Below are 19379 nucleotides of genomic sequence, written 5' to 3'. Positions count from 1 at the left end.
TCTTTACCAAGATCGGTGTAGCGGTGTGTCAGACTGACACACCGATCCACCGATCGCCACGATGCGCGCGCCCGGGGGCGCGCTGCGGCATGTTATCCTGCTGGACGTCATATGACGTCCAGTCAGGATAACAGAACCACTTCCCGGACGTCAATCTGCCATAGGGCAGGCAGGAAGTGGTTAAAGCATTGGAAAATATACTCAAGTGTTTAGTGTCTACATTGTCCAGAGGTAAACTCAATGGGACCCTAGACCCGGTGCCGAGTGAAGGTAACAGCCCGCTTTAAACTAGCAGCTCCACCGAGAGTTAGTGATATATATATATATATATATATAATATGTTTGGGGACTCTAAATAATATTCTAGCAAAAAATATGGATCTTAACTTGTAAACACCAAATGTCAAAAATAGGCTTAGTCATGAAAGGGTTATACTTACCTGAGTCCTCTGTTGATCCAGCTCTGTGCACGTCTGCAGCGATGCTCTCTTTTCTCCTTGTAGAACTCAGAGGCAGTGGCAGCAGCCATCGGCTCCTGCTGCTGTCAATGAAATCCTGTGAGGAAGGAGTGGGAGGTGGGGCTGAGCTCTGTTGTGTGTCAATAGACACACACAGCCCAGCTCACAATCAAGCTCGTACAAGTACTGTCATGGCAAGCAGGTTTCTATGTTGGCACACACGGAGGAGGAGGCGCCAGGAATGCCAGAAAAGAGGAGGTTTAGGGCTGCTCTGTGCAAATATATCTGTATATTATTTCGGAGGGGGGGGGGGGGAGATTTACAACAACTGTAAGGTCTGTGTACAACATTTACACTCTGCAGCTGAATGGTACTTTTTAAGCTTCAACAAATCCTGCTGATCACACTGCTCCTATACAAGCTGAGTCCTGTATGAAATAGGACCGACCCTTCAAAAGTCAGAGCTGACCATTGCCATGGCAGGACCCTTGGATGATAATGATGATGATTACCTTGACAATGCCTTGCATCTTGTCGTGCAGCGCTCGGAACTCATCTAGCGGCAGATCGGGGTACAGCTCCCTCTTCAGCAGCTCCTCATTAATCTCCGAGTTCCCATAATACCTGCTCTGAGCAATCCCATTCAGCAAACCACTCAGAGATTTGATGTTCTCCGCATCAGCCATGACAGCTACACGACCACGTGATCCGGCCAAATCTCACGTGACCCTCCCTGGCGGAAGCGGCGCTGACAGGCCCATTCGCCGCCATATTTCGGGTGGGTAAAACAAGGCTTGGGCGCGCTGGAAGGCGGCGGAACGTCACCACGTACTGTAGAGGCTCCCTCACGTCCTGGAAGCCCCTCCTCCAACTGGCGTTTTGTTCTGGAAGCTTCAGGCTCAGTACAGGGGCGAGCTTCATCCACTGTCATCCTCCGTACAGCCGAGGACTCTTTGATATCGGTGTGTGTGGAGAGCTTTGCCTGTCATGCCGGATAACGCCGCACCGAGAGTCATGGCGGCAGCGCCCAGGGGAGGAAACGGCGGTAGCAAGAAGAGGGGAGCCTACCAGGACCGGGATAAGCCGGCCCAGATCCGCTACAGCAACATCTCCGCCGGCAAAGGTGAGCCGCATGGAGCGGACATGTGACTGTATGGGGCAGAGCGCCCTCTAGTGTCATGGTGGATAGACACCATACAATGGGCAGAGCTGTGTGAATGGAGGACACACCATACAGTCTGCATCCAATCAGACAGAGGCCCTGCACTGTATAGTAGTGACAGATCTATAGGAGATTGTATAGTGTGTGTGATGGGAGATCAGACTGATGTAAAGGGACAGCATGCCCTTGTCATTCCTTACAATCACCCCCCTCATTACACAGTCTGGGGGCTCCTCTTCTTCTGTTCGGGCTGCACCACCCCCTTGTATTATTGCCCTAATTTGGAGATGATGGAGGAAGTGGCTGCCCCAGCCTTACAATGCCATGGATACATGTGTGAGCAGGCTCCTCCCCCTTCTATACACACCAAGGGTGGTGCTCTGTAATCAGCAGTTAAAGGAACACTCCACTTCCTGCAAAATTTTTAAGCAGATCTAAAGTTCCCCTGACATGGTGAGCAGACAGGCGGTGTCATGCAATGTCTGTTCTACAATAAGACATCCACCTGCCTGCTCGCTGTCTTCTCCAGCAATGTAAACTGAGCTACACATGTGTAGATACCCCCGAAGGAGCTGCCTTTTGTTTGCTCTGCCTCTCACCTCTAGTAACAGCCTCAGTCCCCACTGGCAATAATGTAAGTGCAATGACCAATGACAGAACGTTATGATAAAACACAGAAATTGTCTTTTACTGCAATATTTCTGTGGAAGAATAACAGACAGTAACAATATATAATCAACTAGAGAGCAATAACTGGGATTAGGAGGAATATAACTCCCAATTCTATATTCAGGCTGCTTTCTGGGGATTCCAAACCTGAGAATGCCCCCGAAAGCAGAGGCACACTTAAATGACACAACACAATATGACACTTTGGTTACCTTTTACTGAGATTGGCTCTATAAGGCCAGGCAGGGGGAGAGCAGAGGAATGACTCCCTTTGTATTCTGTCCCCTGACACCACAGGCCCAACTTTAACCATTTGCTTACTGGGCACCTAAACCCCCCTCCTGCCCAGACCAATTTTCGGCTTTTAGCGCTGTGACTCTTTGAATGACAATTGCGCGGTCATACAACACTGTGCCCAAATGACATTTTTATGTCCACAAATGGAGCTTTCTTTTGGTGGTATTTGATCACCTCTGGGCTTTTTAATTTTTGTTAAAAAATATGAATTTTTTTTTTAAATACAAAACCGTTTTATATTTTGTTAATAAATTTTGCAAACGGGTAATTTTTTTTCCTTCATTGATGGTCGCTGATGAGGCTGCAGTGATGGGCGCAGATAAGACTGCACTGATGGGCTGCACTGATTGATACCACTGGTGGGCATTGATAGGTGGCACTTGTGGGCACTGATTGCTGGCACTTATGTACTGTAGGCACTGATTCGTGGCACTGGCAGGCGGTACTGGTGGGCACATATGAGGCTCTTCCTCTTCAGGACCGATGTCCCTTCAGACAGAAGCTGGTGATCAGCTTTTTTTCTCCTCATGCTGTCTGTGTGAGAAGGAAAAAAACAAGCGATTACCGATCTTTTGTTTACATCACGTGATCAGCCGTCATTGGCTGACAGCTGCTCACGTGGTAAGGGGCCGGGATCGTGTAATCTGTATACTGTGAGTGTGCTCACAGCACAGAAACCTCTGGCACCATGAACACATATGAGCAGTGTGGGGGCAATAAGGTCCCTCTCCCTACCTCCACACAGATACATTACGTGGTTAAAGGCTAATTTTATATGAACTATTCTAGCAGCTGACATTACTTGCTACCTGTCTGTTGCTTTGTCCTCTTTAAATTCTTGTATGTCTTTAATTGAGCGGGCCCATAGCTCACCACCATGTGTCCAGTTTCAGGGTGGCTCCATTGTCAAGGGTCCTGTGGGGCTACCCTTGGGGCGACTGTACTGTCACAGCCAGTGTGGCTGTCCCTGACAGGATGTTTGGGGAAGCAGCACTAAAAAGGTGGGGTGGACAGGCAGGTAAGTAGCTGTAATGCAGAGGATACAAAGCGTCTTTTATTTCTTTCCACTTTACAATGGAAACTGCGGTTAAAAACGACTGTTGTGTTTTTGGTCCATTTTTTTGGGTCTACATCATGAAAAAATAGAAATCTCTGTTTCAAGGATGAGACTCTTTGCTTCTGTGGGAATGTTGGGATGCTTGAAGGGAGAATTCTCTGCTGTTGCACTCCTAAAAATCAGATGGACCATTCCGCCTACCAGAGTATACCTAGTTTATTAATTTTGTGAAACTGTTACTTGTGAGAAAAACAGTAGTGGAATGTTTGCCAGCTGAATGGAAGATGATTGTACTCTTTGCTCAAGCAGGTTAACTGAATTTGTCACACTTGAGAGTAAACTGGTCTCTTTTTTTTTTTTTTTTTTTTTTTTTTTTTTTTTTTGCGAAGCTGTTGCTGATGCTGTCAGGACCAGTCTTGGACCAAAGGGCATGGATAAAATGGTAAGCTATACAGACTATAAAAGAAGATATCATAATAACTGTGCTTTTCATCATTTTAATGTACTCTGCTTGTTTAAGATCCAGGATGGTAAAGGCGATGTAACAATTACAAATGATGGCGCAACAATTTTGAAACAAATGCAAGTTTTGCACCCAGCAGCAAAAATGGTGAGTGTGTAGTTGTATGTGTGTGGGGTGTTTTTATAAATGATATGGGGGCTGACTTGCTGAAACATGGAGAGTGCAAAATCTGGTGTAGCTGTGCATGGTAGCCAATTAGCTTCAGCTTGTCCAATTAAGCTTCGACAAATAATCTGGAAGATGATTGGTTTCTATGCAGAGTTACTCCAATTTTAGTGTATTCTTCTTTAACCCCTATAGCAGAATGACGGCTGGAGCAGTGGATTTACCGTTCAGAGTGGACATCCTCTCAGAAAGCACTGCCTGCGGGGTGCACAGGAGCAAGATCTGTCACCAGCTGTGTCCACCGGACACAGCCGATGACTGGCTGATCAGTGTACCGGCTTGCTGCTGGCACCATGTGACCAGCAGATCACATGACAGTTGTAAACAATGGATGGCTTACTTTCATGCCATCCATTGTGTTGCTAGCTGTGATTGGTCAATGTGATCACGTGGTGCAGACAGGGCCAATCGCAGCCCTTGTGATTAGCTTTGATCAATCCACAACAAAACAATCAGTTTCATGCAGTAAAATGCTTGCTTATAGCAATATAATTCACTCCTATAAGCATTCACAATGTGTGTTTAAAAAAAAAAAAATCCTGATCACTTCCCCAGAGTAGTACACTGTGTTACTATGGTAGCATTATGTTAAATGAGAGAAAAGGGGGTTTTGGAACTTTAAATGAGATCGGAACCAAAGGGATAACTGCCTCCATCCCTATCATTGATTAAAAAAGAATATGAAGCACACAGCAGCAAAAAGGAAGTCAACTGACTGGGAAATAATGATTATTTATATTGTATAATCTCATATAAAACATTTTGGGCATATAACCTCTAACAACATTTGATCATTTTCAACATAAATTACATAGTAATCCGCAATCCAGTAGACAGTCATGTAATTATAAATAGAACAAGCAATGGATACATTTATATAACCAAGGTAAAGTTGAAGCCTAAATGGCCTAGATGATCTTTCTAGATTACTTTCAAATTAGGAGGGGAAGAAAAGGGAGTTAGCATAATGGCTATCATGGATTATTAAAAACATAAGTTGAACCATAAGGAGTTTTGGTTTATCCATGGTAAGATGATAGTAGGAATTGATGGCTCGACTCGTTTCGCGGCCTTATAGCCGCTCATCAGGAGCATAAACCATGGGAAATATCTAGAAACGGAGAACATAAATTCTAGATAGTCTCAAAAAAATATTAAGAGATAAGGGTAAAAGCAAACAAAATGGAACAAGGAGAATTATAAAGGGAAAAGTATATGGGAAGGATTATACAAGGTTGTATGTCCAACTTACATCTGCATCCGCACAGCGGCAATGCGGCATCGAGGTTCGCCAATACACTGCAGGGTCTCATCTCTGGGTGCCCTGGTCGCTTGCATATTGCTCTGGTCACAGTGTGTTTAAAAAAAAAAAAAAATTGTGGGAAAAAAAAAGTAACACATTTTTTATTTATTTTTTTCATACTATCACCAGTCAGTGTCCCTGATCATCGCCTCAACAGTTATATGATGACACTGTACTGCACTGGTGATGATATATGGGGGAAAAGGTTTTAAATCTCTTAATTTTCCAAAATATTATGACAAAATTATAACTTCAAAAAAACTGCCATTCCTCTTACTAAATACTTTGGACTGTCTGCTTTCCAAGAAGGGGTCATTTGGGGGGGTACTTGTACTGTCCTGGCATTTTACGATCTCATTAAATGAGATAGGCCATCAGTACATCAGGGCTGATAAATTTTCAGATCTATGCCATAGTTTGTGGATTCTAATTTTCCTACAGACTAAATATTGTACGCTGATTTGGGTTATTTTTACCGAAGGAATATAGCGGAATACATTTTGGCCTAAATATATAAAGCGCAATTTATGAAGAAAAACACGTGGGTGTGGTGTTTTTGTTTTAAATGTTCAGTCCTTTTTGCTAAGCAAGAAATAAAATTAAAAAAATCCCAGTGGTGATTAAATACCAACAAAAGAAAGCTCTATTTGTGTGAACAAAATGATAAAAATTTAGTTTGGGTACAGTGTTGCATGACCGTGCAATTGTTATTCACAGCGCTGAAATTGACCTGGGCAATAAGGGGGTAAAAATGCCTGGTATTTAATTTGTAAAAAGGTAAAAACCTTCATAAGAATATGCAGTTGCAGCTCATCCACCCCCTGCTAGGTTGCCAGATAACAATGGTACGCCAGACTTTCAATTACCCACAAATTGCCATCAGATTCAGCATTCGTGTGAAACTTCAGATCCACAATTCTGAAGGTCTGTAAATGCCTGTTACAGCGTCATGATCATCGGCTCTCCATGCATTCACCCATAGCAGCAGGAATCCTCTTTTGTTGCTCTACTTCTACTTCTAGCTCTTTGGATAAACCCAAACAGCACAACTAAGCAGGATGTCTTCACCCATATTTAGTGTGTTACAGTTCACAGTCCCCACACTCGAAGCATCCTACTTTACAGAATTCAGAGGTTCTGCAGCTGCCTGTCAATCGGATAAGTGGAAGTTCCATTTTTGGGTGGCACTCTGCTTTAATGTGCTTGTGTGTGGCTCTGTCTGCACAGCTGTGTCACCCATTCACAGAGATATGTAATAGGAAATAGCATAAGGGCCTTCTGCCACCACTGCAGAGAGGGAGACCATAGATATTGGTGGAGCACAAGTGCAATGATTTAGTCAGCCCTGTAACTGAAGCTGCAATACAAAAATAAAGAAAATAAATGCACTTTATTTTTTGCAAAATACAGGCTATCCCTTTAACTCCCTTTCCAGCACGTTTCAGCCTCCCAGATCAGAAACAAAGAATGCAATGGATTTAAAGCCGTACTCTATTTCAGTGTGTGTATTTTGGTTGTTGTGCAAGATGGTATGTCTATTTGTCAAAGCTATTATTATAATTATTGTGTGTTTTTTTTGTTTTCTTTTTTTTTTTTAATACAGTTAGTTGAGTTGTCCAAGGCTCAAGATATCGAAGCTGGAGATGGCACAACATCTGTTGTTGTCATTGCTGGGTCTCTTCTGGATGCTTGTGCTAAGTTGCTACAAAAAGGTATTTGTAAATAGTATTTCAATGCATGTTAATTTAGAATGTCTGTCTATAGCCAAAATTAGGATTTTTGCTTAACCTGAACAATCTTTTTGTTGGAATACATCACAGGACACAGACACGTTTAGTAGTCATTACTACATAAATTTTGCTGTCATCTTCAAGTGAATGGACACTGGCCAGGAAAAGTGCAGGAATCCCCACTTGGGCATAACCCCTCCCCAACTCAGCTGTGTCCCAGTTTTGTAGGGGAGGATCTGTGTTCTGTGATGTATAGTTACATAGTAAGTAAGGCTGAAAAAAGACAATAATCCATCCAGTTTAACCTGTGTAGGTTCATGTGTATCAGTGGCTATATTTTCCTATATCCTATATCCCTGTATGTCGTGTCCTTTTGAAGATGTGCATCTGTCTTTTAAAGATCTCCATACTCCCTGCAGCCACCTCCAATTGTGGGGGAGAGTTCCACATCCTTTTTGCCCTAACAGTGAAGAACCCCTACACAGTTTAAGGTTAAACTGCTTCTCCTTCAGTCTCATTGTATGCCCCCGTGTCCTTTTACACTCCCTAGGACTGAATAGCTTTTTTTTTTTTTTTTTTTACCCCAATGCTGGGATCCCCATTGAGATATTTGTAGATCGCTATCATGTCCCGTCTCAAGCGTCTTTTCTCCAATAAATTTAGTGTTTGCAGCCATTCCTCCCAATTGAGGTCCTCCAGTCCCCTTATGAGTTTTGTTGCCTTTCTTTGGACTCGCTTTAGGTGGCTAAATGCACATTGCATATTGATGGTTAAATTCAAATGCAAATGAGGTTCATTTTGTTCACCCAGGTGTTTTGCACCCAAGTTGTATATAATCAACTGGAGAGTGACAAACATCTTGGAGAGTAACTTTTAAGCCATAGATTTTATGAAGCACTTATTTTCCTCTACACATAAGCCAATAATCCTGTTGTAGAAACATGCAAGCTTTTAAGAGTTGACTATTCTGTATAATTTATTGAATGATCAGTCCTCTGCTTATCCATTCACCCATCGGTTTGTTCTACGAAATAATAAAGCTCATTTGCTGCCTGTGACCCCAGAATGGTAGATGTTTGTCATTTATTCACTATTTATCCCAGTGTGGAAAATCCACATTAAGGTTCGCCATACTTCTCATGTAGAGAATGTTCTGGCCTGATCCAATGATTATGCCAACTGACTCTGCACCTAATAACAGCAAACAGAAGTTTAATGTTAACATCTCAACATAATCATAACCCAGTGGGCATCAACAACTGTATTTTATTGGCAAATGGTAGAGATTTTTGTTTTGTTTTTTTTCTTAGTGTTTTTTTTTTTTTTTTGCTGCATTTTGTAACATGTCATGAGTAGATTTTTTCTAACTTTCAGCCACTTCCTGTACCCACCCAACGTCATGACATCGCAGACTTTGAGTAGCGATATCTAAATGATGCCTGCAGTTACAGGTATCATTCAGTTATCATCTTTTACAGCCGGCGACACCCTGCACCATAAGAACAATCACAGTGGCTGTTCTTTACAGGCGACGGGTGGGGACGTCTAACACCCCCCCTTCGGTGCTTCTGCCGGCTCATAGAAGGAATCGCCCGGCGCCAGAAGTTAAACAAGGAGAATCCGGCGGGCAAGATGGTCCCCGAAAGTCTCTGACCTTTCGGAGGCCCGGTATGACATCATAACATCACGAATAATGGCGCTGCCTCAGCTGGGAAGTTGAGATCGTGTGGGGTGTGTGTGTGTTGGTTGTTTTTTTTTTTTTTTTGTTTTTTATTATTTCAGGCTTCCCAGCCTAGAGGTGAGATCTGCAGACTTATAGACCCCAGATCTCGCTGTAAAGAGGACCTGGCATGCCCTATTCCTATTTCAAGGGATGGGATGTTTACATTCCTTGTAATAGGAATAAAAGTGGTCAAAATTTTTTTTTTTTTTTCATCAAAATTATAAAAATAAAAGTGAAATTAACGATAAAAAAAAAAAATTAAAGCGCACCCGTCTGTGCGTGTTTGCTCACAGAAGCGAACGCATGCGTAGGTCGCGCCCACATATGTAAACGGCGTTCAAACCACACCGCGAACGTTGGATCAAGAGCAATAATTTTAGCGCTAAACCACCTCTGTAACCTTACAGGTAACCTGTGAAAATTTTTATTAAAGCGTCGCGTGTGCAATTTTAAAGCATGACATGTTGGGTATCTATTTACTTGGCGTAACATCGTCTTTCCCATTATGCAAAAAAATTGGGCAAACTTTTTACTGTGTTTTGTTTGTTTTGTTTTTTTTTTTTATGCATGAAAACTGTTTGTGTGGGTGTTTATTTTTGGAAAAAAAAGAACGTTTGAAAAATTACTGCACAAATATCATGCAAGATAAAAAGTTTAGTCCTCCATTTCTTGGCACGCTGGGAGTTGTCAGTACCCCAGTGTGTAATGTACGGAGGTAGAGAATTCCCGGTGCTATGTCTTCGGTGCCAGCTTTTGCCATGAGCTGGTTCTATCCTCAATCGCTGGGACAAGCAAAAAAAAAAGTTGCAACGACCACCATTTTTATTCTCTAGGGTCTCTGCTAAAAAAAAAAAAACCTATATAATGTTTGGGGGTTCTGAGTAATTTTTAAGAAAAAAAAATGATGATTTTTACATGTAGGAGAGAAATGTCCGAATTGACTTGGGTGGTTACTACTTTAGGTCTACTTTTAGTGCTAGTTCACACCAGATGCAGTTCCATGCGCTTGTTTACTTTCTGCAATAAAAATGCATGCAGTGTTTTCCATGCATTCAATGGCTCTAGTTCACACCAGTGCAGTCAGTTTCCGGTCAGTTTCTGCATTGCTGTGAACTAGAGCCATTGGAATACATTGGAAAATGCTGTGCATGCATTTTTAGTGCAGAAAAAAAGCGCACGGAACTGCATCTGGTGTGACCTGGCCCTTTAAACTTCTATAAATCTGCAAGGTTGCCTTTTTTTAGGGGGAATGTGAATGCATTCTTCTAATCATCATGCCCATTTTTGCTTGTGGTGTGTTTTTATTATTTGCTCATAAAACGTATTGCTCATTGTTGTTTTTTTACAGTAAGTAAACATGTTTGTTGCTCTATATTATGAAGTTTGCTTTGGAAGATGTGTAAATGTACTGTATGGTTTTTCCTGCACAGGAATTCACCCCACTACTATTTCTGAGTCATTCCAGTTGGCTGTAGAGAAAGGAGTTGAAATTTTGAGCAGCATGGCTCAGCCAGTAGAGTTAAGTGATCGTGAAACTCTATTAAACAGTGCCACAACATCCCTCAACTCCAAGGTATGCTATATTTTACTAAAGATTGGATTTTCAAGTGCTTGAGTACTGATTGAAATAACGGAGGTTATTTCCGGTGGCCAGAAGACATGGCACATAATTTCCGATCGCAGCAGAGCCTGGGGACTGATGCGGGACTGTGATGTTTCCACTCTGTGTTGCTTTAAGCTTGCTGCTTCACAGCAAAGTGTTAGTGTATTTTGTAACTTTATTCTTCTTGGCTGTGCTTGCATTTGTGACCATGTGTGCTAGTTTTTTAATTTTTTTTTTTTTTTTTTTTTTTTTTTTTTTTTTAGGTGGTCTCTCAGTATTCCAGCTTGCTTGCACCAATGAGTGTGGACGCTGTGATGAAGGTGATTGATCCATTGACAGCAAGTGGCGTTGATCTTCGTGACATTAAAATTGTCAAGAAACTAGGGTAAAAAATGAATGGATAGTGCTTAATAATAGTGATTTAATCCTGAACGCTTCATTGGTTGAAAGGTGCCCAGCATACATTAGATGGCTGTTGGCTCATGCTACCAATTTTGAACAGTTAGGTGAAAATCGATGCCCAAAGGAAGACCTTAGCAGTGTGATCTGAAGAATATGGGCTGGATTTGTTTTGTATTTATTTTTTGCCTGTTGTCATTTGTATCAGTATAAGACTGAAAATATTCTCAATTGATAAATTGCAATGGTGTGTGTGGTGTTTTTTTTTTTTTTTTTTTAATTATTTTTTTGTTCTGTGGACATAGCAGGTCTTTTATAATTCCTGTTCCTAGGAAGATGCAGACAAAAAAAGCTGAAAGCTCCAGCGTAGTGTCCAGGAATGTCTGTCTCTCTCTAAATATATACTTTTTTTTTTTTTTTCCTACATTGCTCATTGAAGTTTCACATTGAGCGCCCAGAGTCAGGTGTACACTGCCTGAATGGAATGAAGGTAGTAGCTTTTTGTAGGTACAAGCTTTTTTTTTTTTTTTTTTTTTTCTCCATATTTCTTTGTCACAGCGGGCCATTAGACTCACATGTTGCAGATGGTTATCTGCATTGATTTGTTAAAGTGGAACGTTAGTCAGATAATTTAAATCCAGATGGATCACTTCAGGTTGGCCCCTTTTGCATGTAAAACATAAAAAATAAGTGCCTGTACTTTTTAAAATCCAGTAATACACGGTCTCACACTGCTCTGTGCAGGCTCAGGTGCTCTCAATTTTTAGGCATTGTGCCAAATTTGTAGAGGCAATCCTGCGTACAGTCCAAAGATTTACTGCTGTTCAGGGGTTCTGGGATTCAACAAAATGACTACCTCCAGTAAGAAGTGACAGAACAATGTTGCAGGCAATTTAACCACTTCCATACCGGGCCTATTTTTGCACTCCTCCCCTACATGTAAAAATCATCCCTTTTTTTGCAGAGACTAGGGAATAAAATGGCAATCGTTGCAATTTTTTACGTCACGCAGTATTTGCACAGGAATTTTTCACACACGTTTTTTTGGGTATACTATTCAGATGAATTGGCTTCACTAGACACATTAACCACTTCAATACAGGGCATTTTTACCCCCTTCCTGCCATGGCCAATTTTCAGCTTTCAGCGCTGTAACATTTTGAATGACAATTGCGTGGTCATGCAACACTGTACCCATATGAAATTTTGAAAATTTTTTTTTTTTTTTTTTTTTTTGCGCTATGAACAAAAAAAAGCGAAACTTTTGACAAACTATTTTTTACTTTTTGCTATAAATATAAAAATTCGCAATAAGCATATATTGATTGGTTTGCGCAAAAGTTATAGCACCTACAAAAATAGGGTTTATGGCTTTTTTTATTTATTTTTTTTACTAGTAATGGCGGCGATCTGCGATTTTTGTCAGGACTGATATTGCGGCAGAAACTTTTGACACTATTTTGGGACCAGTGACTCTTATACAGCAATGCTATAAATATTCACTGATTACTGTATAAATGTCACTGGCAGGAAAGGGGTCAACACTAGGGGGCGATCAAGGGGTTAAATGTGGTACCTAGGGAGTGATTCTAACGGGGGGGGGGGGGGGGGACTGACTGGGGGAGGTCATCGATCGGTGTTCCTATATACTAGGAACACACTATCTGTCTCCTCTCCCCTGACAGGAGGTGAATCTGTGTGTTTACACACACAGATCCATGTTCCTGTTCTGTGACTGGCAATCACGGGTGCCCGGTGGACATTGAGGCTGCCAGGCACGTGCATCGGCTCCCGACTGACGCACGCTGCCTGGACGGCCGGGAAGCCGAGGATGTCATATGACGGCCGCCCGGGGTGGCAGAGCCACCTTGCGGCCCTCATTACTATACTCTGGATAGGAAGTGGTTAAAGAGTATCTTATTTTTGTTTTTTTTTAACAGAATTTAGCAAATTCCAGCTCTATTAGCACAATACTTCCAGAGTACTAAAAGACTCACAAACCACCATTTGTCCTGTATATTAATACATTTGTTTCTTAGGGGAACCATTGATGACTGTGAACTGGTTGAAGGACTTGTGCTAACACAGAAGCTATCAAACACCGGAGTATCACGTGTAGAAAAAGCAAAGATTGGCCTGATCCAGTTTTGCCTGTCTGCTCCGAAAACAGATGTAAGTGTCTTGCATGTGCTTTTGTTTGTTTTTGTTGTTTATGCTGTAGGGTGTTACAATGATTTTTAGGCTTTAGAAAAGCATTTATTTTTGCGGAATACCTTTAAAAAGAACTGGTGGCAAGATATGGAAATTTGATATTGGTAAATTATAATAATAAAGTTTGCTTGTAATCTTTTCTTATTCTACGTACAGTGGGTTTATCATACAGCTTGCACTTAGTGGTAGAGAAATCAAAAGTTCAGGAGTGAGTTAGTCCAGTTTAGAAGCCAAGAGGCATTTTAACAGACCATAGAGGGCTCAGAATTTTGACATTGGCTGTGTGTGTGTGTAAAATAAATAATCCTGGATTTAGGCTGATATCCCGAGGCTGGAGATTTGTCATCAGCATTAAGATAACAGAGACTGCCTGCCAGTGTCTATGGACTTGCTCCCTCCCTGAGATTGGGCAGTGTTTAGAGCCCGTGAGGGAGAAATTTCACTAAGTTAAGTGAAAAGGCTCTCCCACTTAACTCTGCTGCTGGCAATGCGTAATTAGGGGCAGTCACCTGTGTTGCATCAGCCTTCAACAAGAACCCCTTTAGCTTCATAAAAGGTAACTTTTGGTTTTGAGCCACTGCTGTAAACTGTGGTTCATGCACAAGGTGTGGCTGAATTTAAGCTGCATGATATTTGTAAAATAGGAACTTTGCTTTTTAGAATGTCTTATATTACACATGAGCAAATATTTTACAATATTCAGTTTCACAACATAAACAAAACTGCTCAAAGGGAAAGGTAAATTAATTCCCCTATACCTTGTGACATATGAACAGAAAAAGGATTCCCTGTGTTTTCAACATGTATTTGAATTGTAAGCCCTAAATTTATTTTCAGATGGACAATCAAATTGTGGTGTCAGACTATGCACAGATGGACAGAGTGTTACGCGAGGAGAGAAATTACATCCTCAATCTTGTGAAACAAATAAAGAAAGCTGGATGCAATGTGCTTCTTATACAGAAGTCAATTTTAAGGTATAACAAATGTTGACTTGACATGTTTATTTGTCTGGGAACGGGTCATTTTGCTATCCACCTGTGATGGTCAATTGTAGTCATGCAGTGTTGGTGTTTTTTTTATTTTTTTCCCCTCAGAACTTCTTTAGCTAAGTTGTAGAGACTGCTTTACAAAAAACCTTTATTATTAGATGTGCTGAATGCAGCCTTTCAAATCATTCATTTGCTGTTTTTCCAAGAACAGACAAGAAACATTGGCTCTTTGGGCTGTATCTGTGCTGTAAACCAGCTCCACCCTCTACACTAACATGAGGAATAAATGCCTTATTTTGGAATTTTTACTAGAAATAACAACATATATCTTAAACGCCTTCCATTTTTAAGAAAGTTCTTTTGTGATGGACACATACAGACTAACAAATTACCAGTATGAAATGCATTAGCTAAAGACACAGCACTCTAGTGACTGCTAGAAGTCATTCAGCTATATGTAAACTAAATTTTTAAGTTTTATAAATGGGCAAGAAGTGGAAAGTATAAATGAGCCAAGAGCTACAGCTAGTTGCTAAAAATAAAATATACAAAAATTGTTATTTTCCTGATTAAAACCTACTTTTGAAAAAAAATGTTTAGTTATGACCATAAAAAGAAAATGTGTCCAAAACCACAATACTTGATACTTTAATATATTTAGTACATATTACACTCTGCCTAATTCTGTTTCAGGTAAATGTACCTGTTTTCTTGGATTATAATGAATGCTGTTTGATTTTCTGCTTGCTATCAATAGGGATGCCCTTAGTGATCTCGCCTTACACTTCCTGAATAAAATGAAGATCATGGTGGTTAAGGACATTGAGAGAGAAGACATTGAATTCATATGCAAGGTGAGACTACGTCACTAAACATGGAAGCATATTTGCCTTGCACTAAGAATAAGAAAAATGAATGCCATTGCAGAGAGCAGTATTATTTTGTGTCATTTTTGTATTGCTGTTGGACTTCCTGTGTTCAAAGATCAGCATCCATCAGCATACATGTCACGCTTTTTTTTTTTGTTTGTCAGAAATTACTAATTTTGTTCATGTTTGGAGCCCAATTTGTTTCCCTATTTTATATTTCTCCAGACAGTTGGAACTAGGCCAATTGCACACATTGACCAGTTTACTGCAGACATGATGGCATCTGCTGAGTTGGCTGAAGAAGTTAGCCTTAATGGGTCTGGAAAACTAGTAAAGGTAAGCTCTTTATTTTATTTTTTTCTCTCCTCGTTCATTGAAGGGGTCAGTAGGCTTTTGGTGTTGTGTATGCTCTACATACAAGTGGTTGAATACCAAACCTACCTACAGACTCTACAAGAGAGGGTTTTCTGGTGAGGTCGATTGTTGATTCTTGTTATCGTTTTTGTCCCTGTTTCTCTTCCTGTAGATAACTGGTTGTGCCAATCCTGGAAAAACGGTTACAATTGTTGTTCGTGGGTCCAACAAACTGGTTATTGAAGAAGCTGAACGTTCTATTCATGATGCACTTTGTGTTATCCGCTGCTTAGTTAAAAAAAGGTATTTGTTTAGTTTTATTACACATTTTTTATTTTTACTTAATCTAGAGGAGAAACAATTGAAATTATAGCACATCATAATATACTTTTTGCTCCTCTTATATACTGCTGGCATATTTCCTGCAGGGCCTCTTTTTTTAGAGAAAATTGAACCATTTACACCAGTGCTTGCCCTCAGAGATGTGGTGTAATGTGCCTACCAGAGTCTGCCCCCTGTAGATTTGGACGATGTGATGTGACTACCACCATCGTCGTCCCCCCCCCCCCCCCCCCCCCCCCCAAGGGATATATGCAGAGAACACTGGCACGAGAAGCTCAGATGCTCTTGCATGCAGGCTTGAGTTTGTCAGAGCAGCGTCACCTTGTCTATGCTGTTTGAGGGGCAAGGTATTGGTGCCCAATGGGGAAATGACAGGATCTCCGAGGACAGACTAGAGCAGAGTTTTTGTTCAGTGATTGTTCACCAGTGAGTTTTTATCATAGAATGAATAGTTCAAATTTGGGTTGCTGTAAGAATAGACAGTGGCGCTTGCCCATATGAGAGAGAATGTGAAAGAGCATCATAAGCTTGTCCTTTTTCTTCTTTATAGAGCTCTGATTGCAGGAGGAGGTGCTCCCGAGATTGAACTATCCCTGCATCTAAATGAATATGCTCGAACACTCAGTGGCATGGAGTCTTACTGTATCCGAGCCTTTGCAGATGCTTTGGAGGTTATTCCATTCACACTTGCAGAAAATGCAGGTCTTAATCCAATATCAACTGTGACAGAGCTGAGGAACAGACATGCACAGGGAGAGAAGACAGCTGGAATCAATGTGCGGAAGGTAATTCTATTTGGTTGCTACTATATCGCGTTGCAAGAAGGAATATCTTGTTAAATTGCTGTTATGATTACAGGGAGGAATATCAAACATTTTGGAGGAGTTGGTTGTTCAACCACTGTTGGTGTCCATCAGTTCATTGACTCTGGCTACAGAAACTGTTCGTAGTATCCTGAAGATTGACGATGTGGTCAGTATTAAAATTGTCTGCCTCTGTATTTAAATGCATACAGCCTTGTGCTTCTAATTTAAAGTAGACCTATTCCCTACTGTAAGACTCACTGTCCTAATAGCAGGTTCCACAGGGTATCTGCTGTGATGTTTATTGCCCTATATGTGATTACTGTGACTTTGCTAGGGAAGCCTTGACGTGCCCACCCACCAACTCCCTGTCCATTGAGAGTGCCCTTATTAGCTAGCAAAGTACTGTGATTAGGCAAGTGAAATCTCCATAGCAATGTGCAAATGATCTTAAAGAAGAGTGGGAGGGGACTTTCCTAAGTTTGGGGGGGGGGGGGGGGGGGGGTTGTGTAATAGCAGGTACCTTGTTTTTCTTCATGTTATGCTGGTGTTTTAGACCTGCTTTACACTGATGCAATGTGGGAAATGCAAAAGATTTGCTACATGGGTGTGTACACTTGTGTGATGTAAACAACGTATGGGATTCGCACATGAACCGCACTGCATTCCTGTGCACATCAAATGCAAGGTTTATGTAGTGCAATAACAGCCATATATTTTGTATGGCTGAAATCACATCGTATCCGCACCAAAATTATACAGGACCCTTTTTATTCCCCAACACCTCAATCGCATCACGGGGTGATTCTGGCAATTGCACAGCGTTTTTCGATCTGTTTCGGGGTGTTACGATAACTGACACCGGCAGCCGTTCGCACGGAGGCTGTGTGATTGCAATGTGATGTGGGAAACGCACAGGATTTGCTGTGTTTCCCGCATCTCATAAGTGGGAATTGGGGCTACAGGCAAAACTTTTTTTTTTTTTTTTTTTTTTTAATTTTAATTCATTTTTTTTTAGTTTTGGATAGAGCGGAGAAGGGATTTGAATGCTTGTCAGGTTTTATTGGTGTCTGGGTCCCCCTTAAGGAGATGCACCTTCTCCATTTGTTCTGTTTACCATTATTGAAAGTAAAAGAAAATCACAAATTTTGGGTTCTCCCCAGAAAAGTAATAAAGGAGAAATCTTCTAAAGTGGCCAATAGTTCTGGTGACCTGGGGGTGCCCAAAAAATTCCCTTTACCCTCCCTTATTCTATCCAAAGCTGGGGGGGGCGGGTTGCCTATAGTTCTGCTTTAACCACTTAAGCCCCGGACCATTTGGCTGGCCAAAGACCAGAGCACCTTTTGCGATTCGGCACTGCGTCGCTTTAACTGACAATTGAGCAGTCGTGCAATGTGGCTCCCAAACAAAATTGATGTCGTCTTCAGAGTACACGCAAGTGTACTTCAGGTATTCTGTGAATGCTTTTTCAAGTGTAGCATTAGAAGTCACAGGAATTGTGTGGTTATTTATCCTGTTTTTAATCCTACAGTGCTGTGTATGCTCTCAGTAAGGGGCAGGGAGATCTCGGGTCTGTGGCTGAAAGATCTCCCCCCCCCCCCCCACCCCCGAGAGTACAATTCTAGTCACTCCTCTTTCTCTTGAGTTTTCAAATCTTGTCAAAAGCATGCTGAGTCTGACAGGATTTTTTTTTTTTTTCTAGGGTTGCTAGAGTTTTGCATATTACCTATGCATGCATTGATTAGTCACTTTTTTCCTTTATCCTCCCCTAGGTCAACACACGATAGATTTCTTGCTTACAATTGTGAAGTCTGGATGTTATGGCTTTCTGTGGATGTCAACGCTGGCTATAAACCTGTGACGGCACTTAATTTAATAAAATTGTTATTTGAACTTGGAACATTTGTGTTGTGGTTTGTTTTTGTTTTTTTCCCTTGTCATTGATACTATTGAGAATGTTTTCATGCTGTTGTGGCAACTTTTTATACTTGCTAAACAATTGCAGCCTTAACAAGTTTAAGGCCCCTTTTACACGATAAGCCCGCTCGGATCCGTTTTTCAGGCAGATCCGAGCGGGCCATCCATTGATTCCTATGGGCAGGCGGAGATGTGGCCGCTGACACCCGCCTGCCATTCGAACTGCTCAAGACACACGTATTGTAATACGTCTGCCATCCGTCTTATCGGATGGAATAAGATCTGATGAAAACACACAATGCTGTCCATTTTCGTGCAATCTCCCCATAGGGATCAGCGGGGCTCTGACAGGTCCCTCCCTGCTCAGTGAGCAGAGACGGACCTGTCATCAGCCAGCTCAGCGAAGATCAATGGAGCGATCTCCCACTGAGCTGGTGGACTCTGCTGAGAGGATCCACCGTGTGTGAAAGGGGCCTAAAGGATTAGGTCAGCCTTTTTCAACCAGGGTGCGTTGGCAAAATGCCAAAAATTCTATACAAGCCAGCGTGTGAATGAAGGCTGCCTTTTTAGTTACACTACGTTACAGGTTTTGATTGTGTACCATTACAACCTTCTAGCTATCAGCGTCCTAATGACCAATGGCTTCAGTTGATCAGGAGGATGTTGGTCTGCATAGCATCCTTTTTTGACCCTCCCCTGCCTCTCTCCATCAGCATTGGGGTGACGTTAGCTTGAGTGATGGAGAAAAACAGAGGGAGAAGAGAAACCTTAGAATATTGCTGAGTACCAGTTTGCAAAAGTG

General features: G+C 41.6%; 2 protein-coding genes and 1 non-coding gene across 3 annotated transcripts in view; 2 read left to right on the top strand and 1 right to left on the bottom strand.

Annotated features, from left to right (window-relative positions):
• COMMD1 (copper metabolism domain containing 1) overlaps window positions 1–1212 on the bottom strand; it is a 276696-nt gene extending 275484 nt beyond the window's left edge. Inside the window, exon 1 of the mRNA XM_073628175.1 lies at window positions 971–1212. Coding sequence (XP_073484276.1) covers window positions 971–1144 — 174 coding nt within the window. The 5' untranslated portion in view covers window positions 1145–1212. The remainder of the gene's footprint in view (window positions 1–970) is intronic.
• A 99-nt stretch (window positions 1213–1311) lies between these two features.
• Window positions 1312–18560, top strand: CCT4 (chaperonin containing TCP1 subunit 4). Its single transcript, XM_073628174.1, has 14 exons — window positions 1312–1581; window positions 4033–4085; window positions 4164–4253; window positions 7238–7346; window positions 10518–10660; window positions 10954–11075; window positions 13129–13261; window positions 14138–14277; window positions 15050–15146; window positions 15387–15497; window positions 15688–15818; window positions 16408–16642; window positions 16716–16829; window positions 18433–18560. The coding sequence occupies exons 1-14, from the start codon at window positions 1446–1448 to the stop codon at window positions 18445–18447; spliced, it is 1629 nt and encodes a 542-aa protein (XP_073484275.1). The 5' UTR covers window positions 1312–1445; the 3' UTR covers window positions 18448–18560.
• Window positions 9747–9880, top strand: LOC141142062 (small nucleolar RNA SNORA57). Its single transcript, XR_012244307.1, has one exon. It is a non-coding gene; the product is annotated as a small nucleolar RNA SNORA57 (small nucleolar RNA).
• Window positions 18561–19379: the final 819 nt, after the last annotated feature.

The sequence above is a fragment of the Aquarana catesbeiana genome, linkage group LG04, assembly GCF_042186555.1.
Source record: "Aquarana catesbeiana isolate 2022-GZ linkage group LG04, ASM4218655v1, whole genome shotgun sequence".
Lineage (NCBI taxonomy): Eukaryota > Metazoa > Chordata > Amphibia > Anura > Ranidae > Aquarana > Aquarana catesbeiana.
This window is presented reverse-complemented; position numbering and strand designations above follow the sequence as displayed.

Bases quoted from the DNA above. Each gene is read 5' to 3' on its own strand.
- CCT4 (XM_073628174.1), top strand. From the start codon at position 1,446: ATGCCGGATAACGCCGCACCGAGAGTCATGGCGGCAGCGCCCAGGGGA. The intron at 11,076-13,128 runs GTAAAAAATGAA...TTTGTTTCTTAG, and splicing joins AAAATTGTCAAGAAACTAGG to GGGAACCATTGATGACTGTG. The intron at 15,498-15,687 runs GTAAGCTCTTTA...CTCTTCCTGTAG, and splicing joins GGTCTGGAAAACTAGTAAAG to ATAACTGGTTGTGCCAATCC.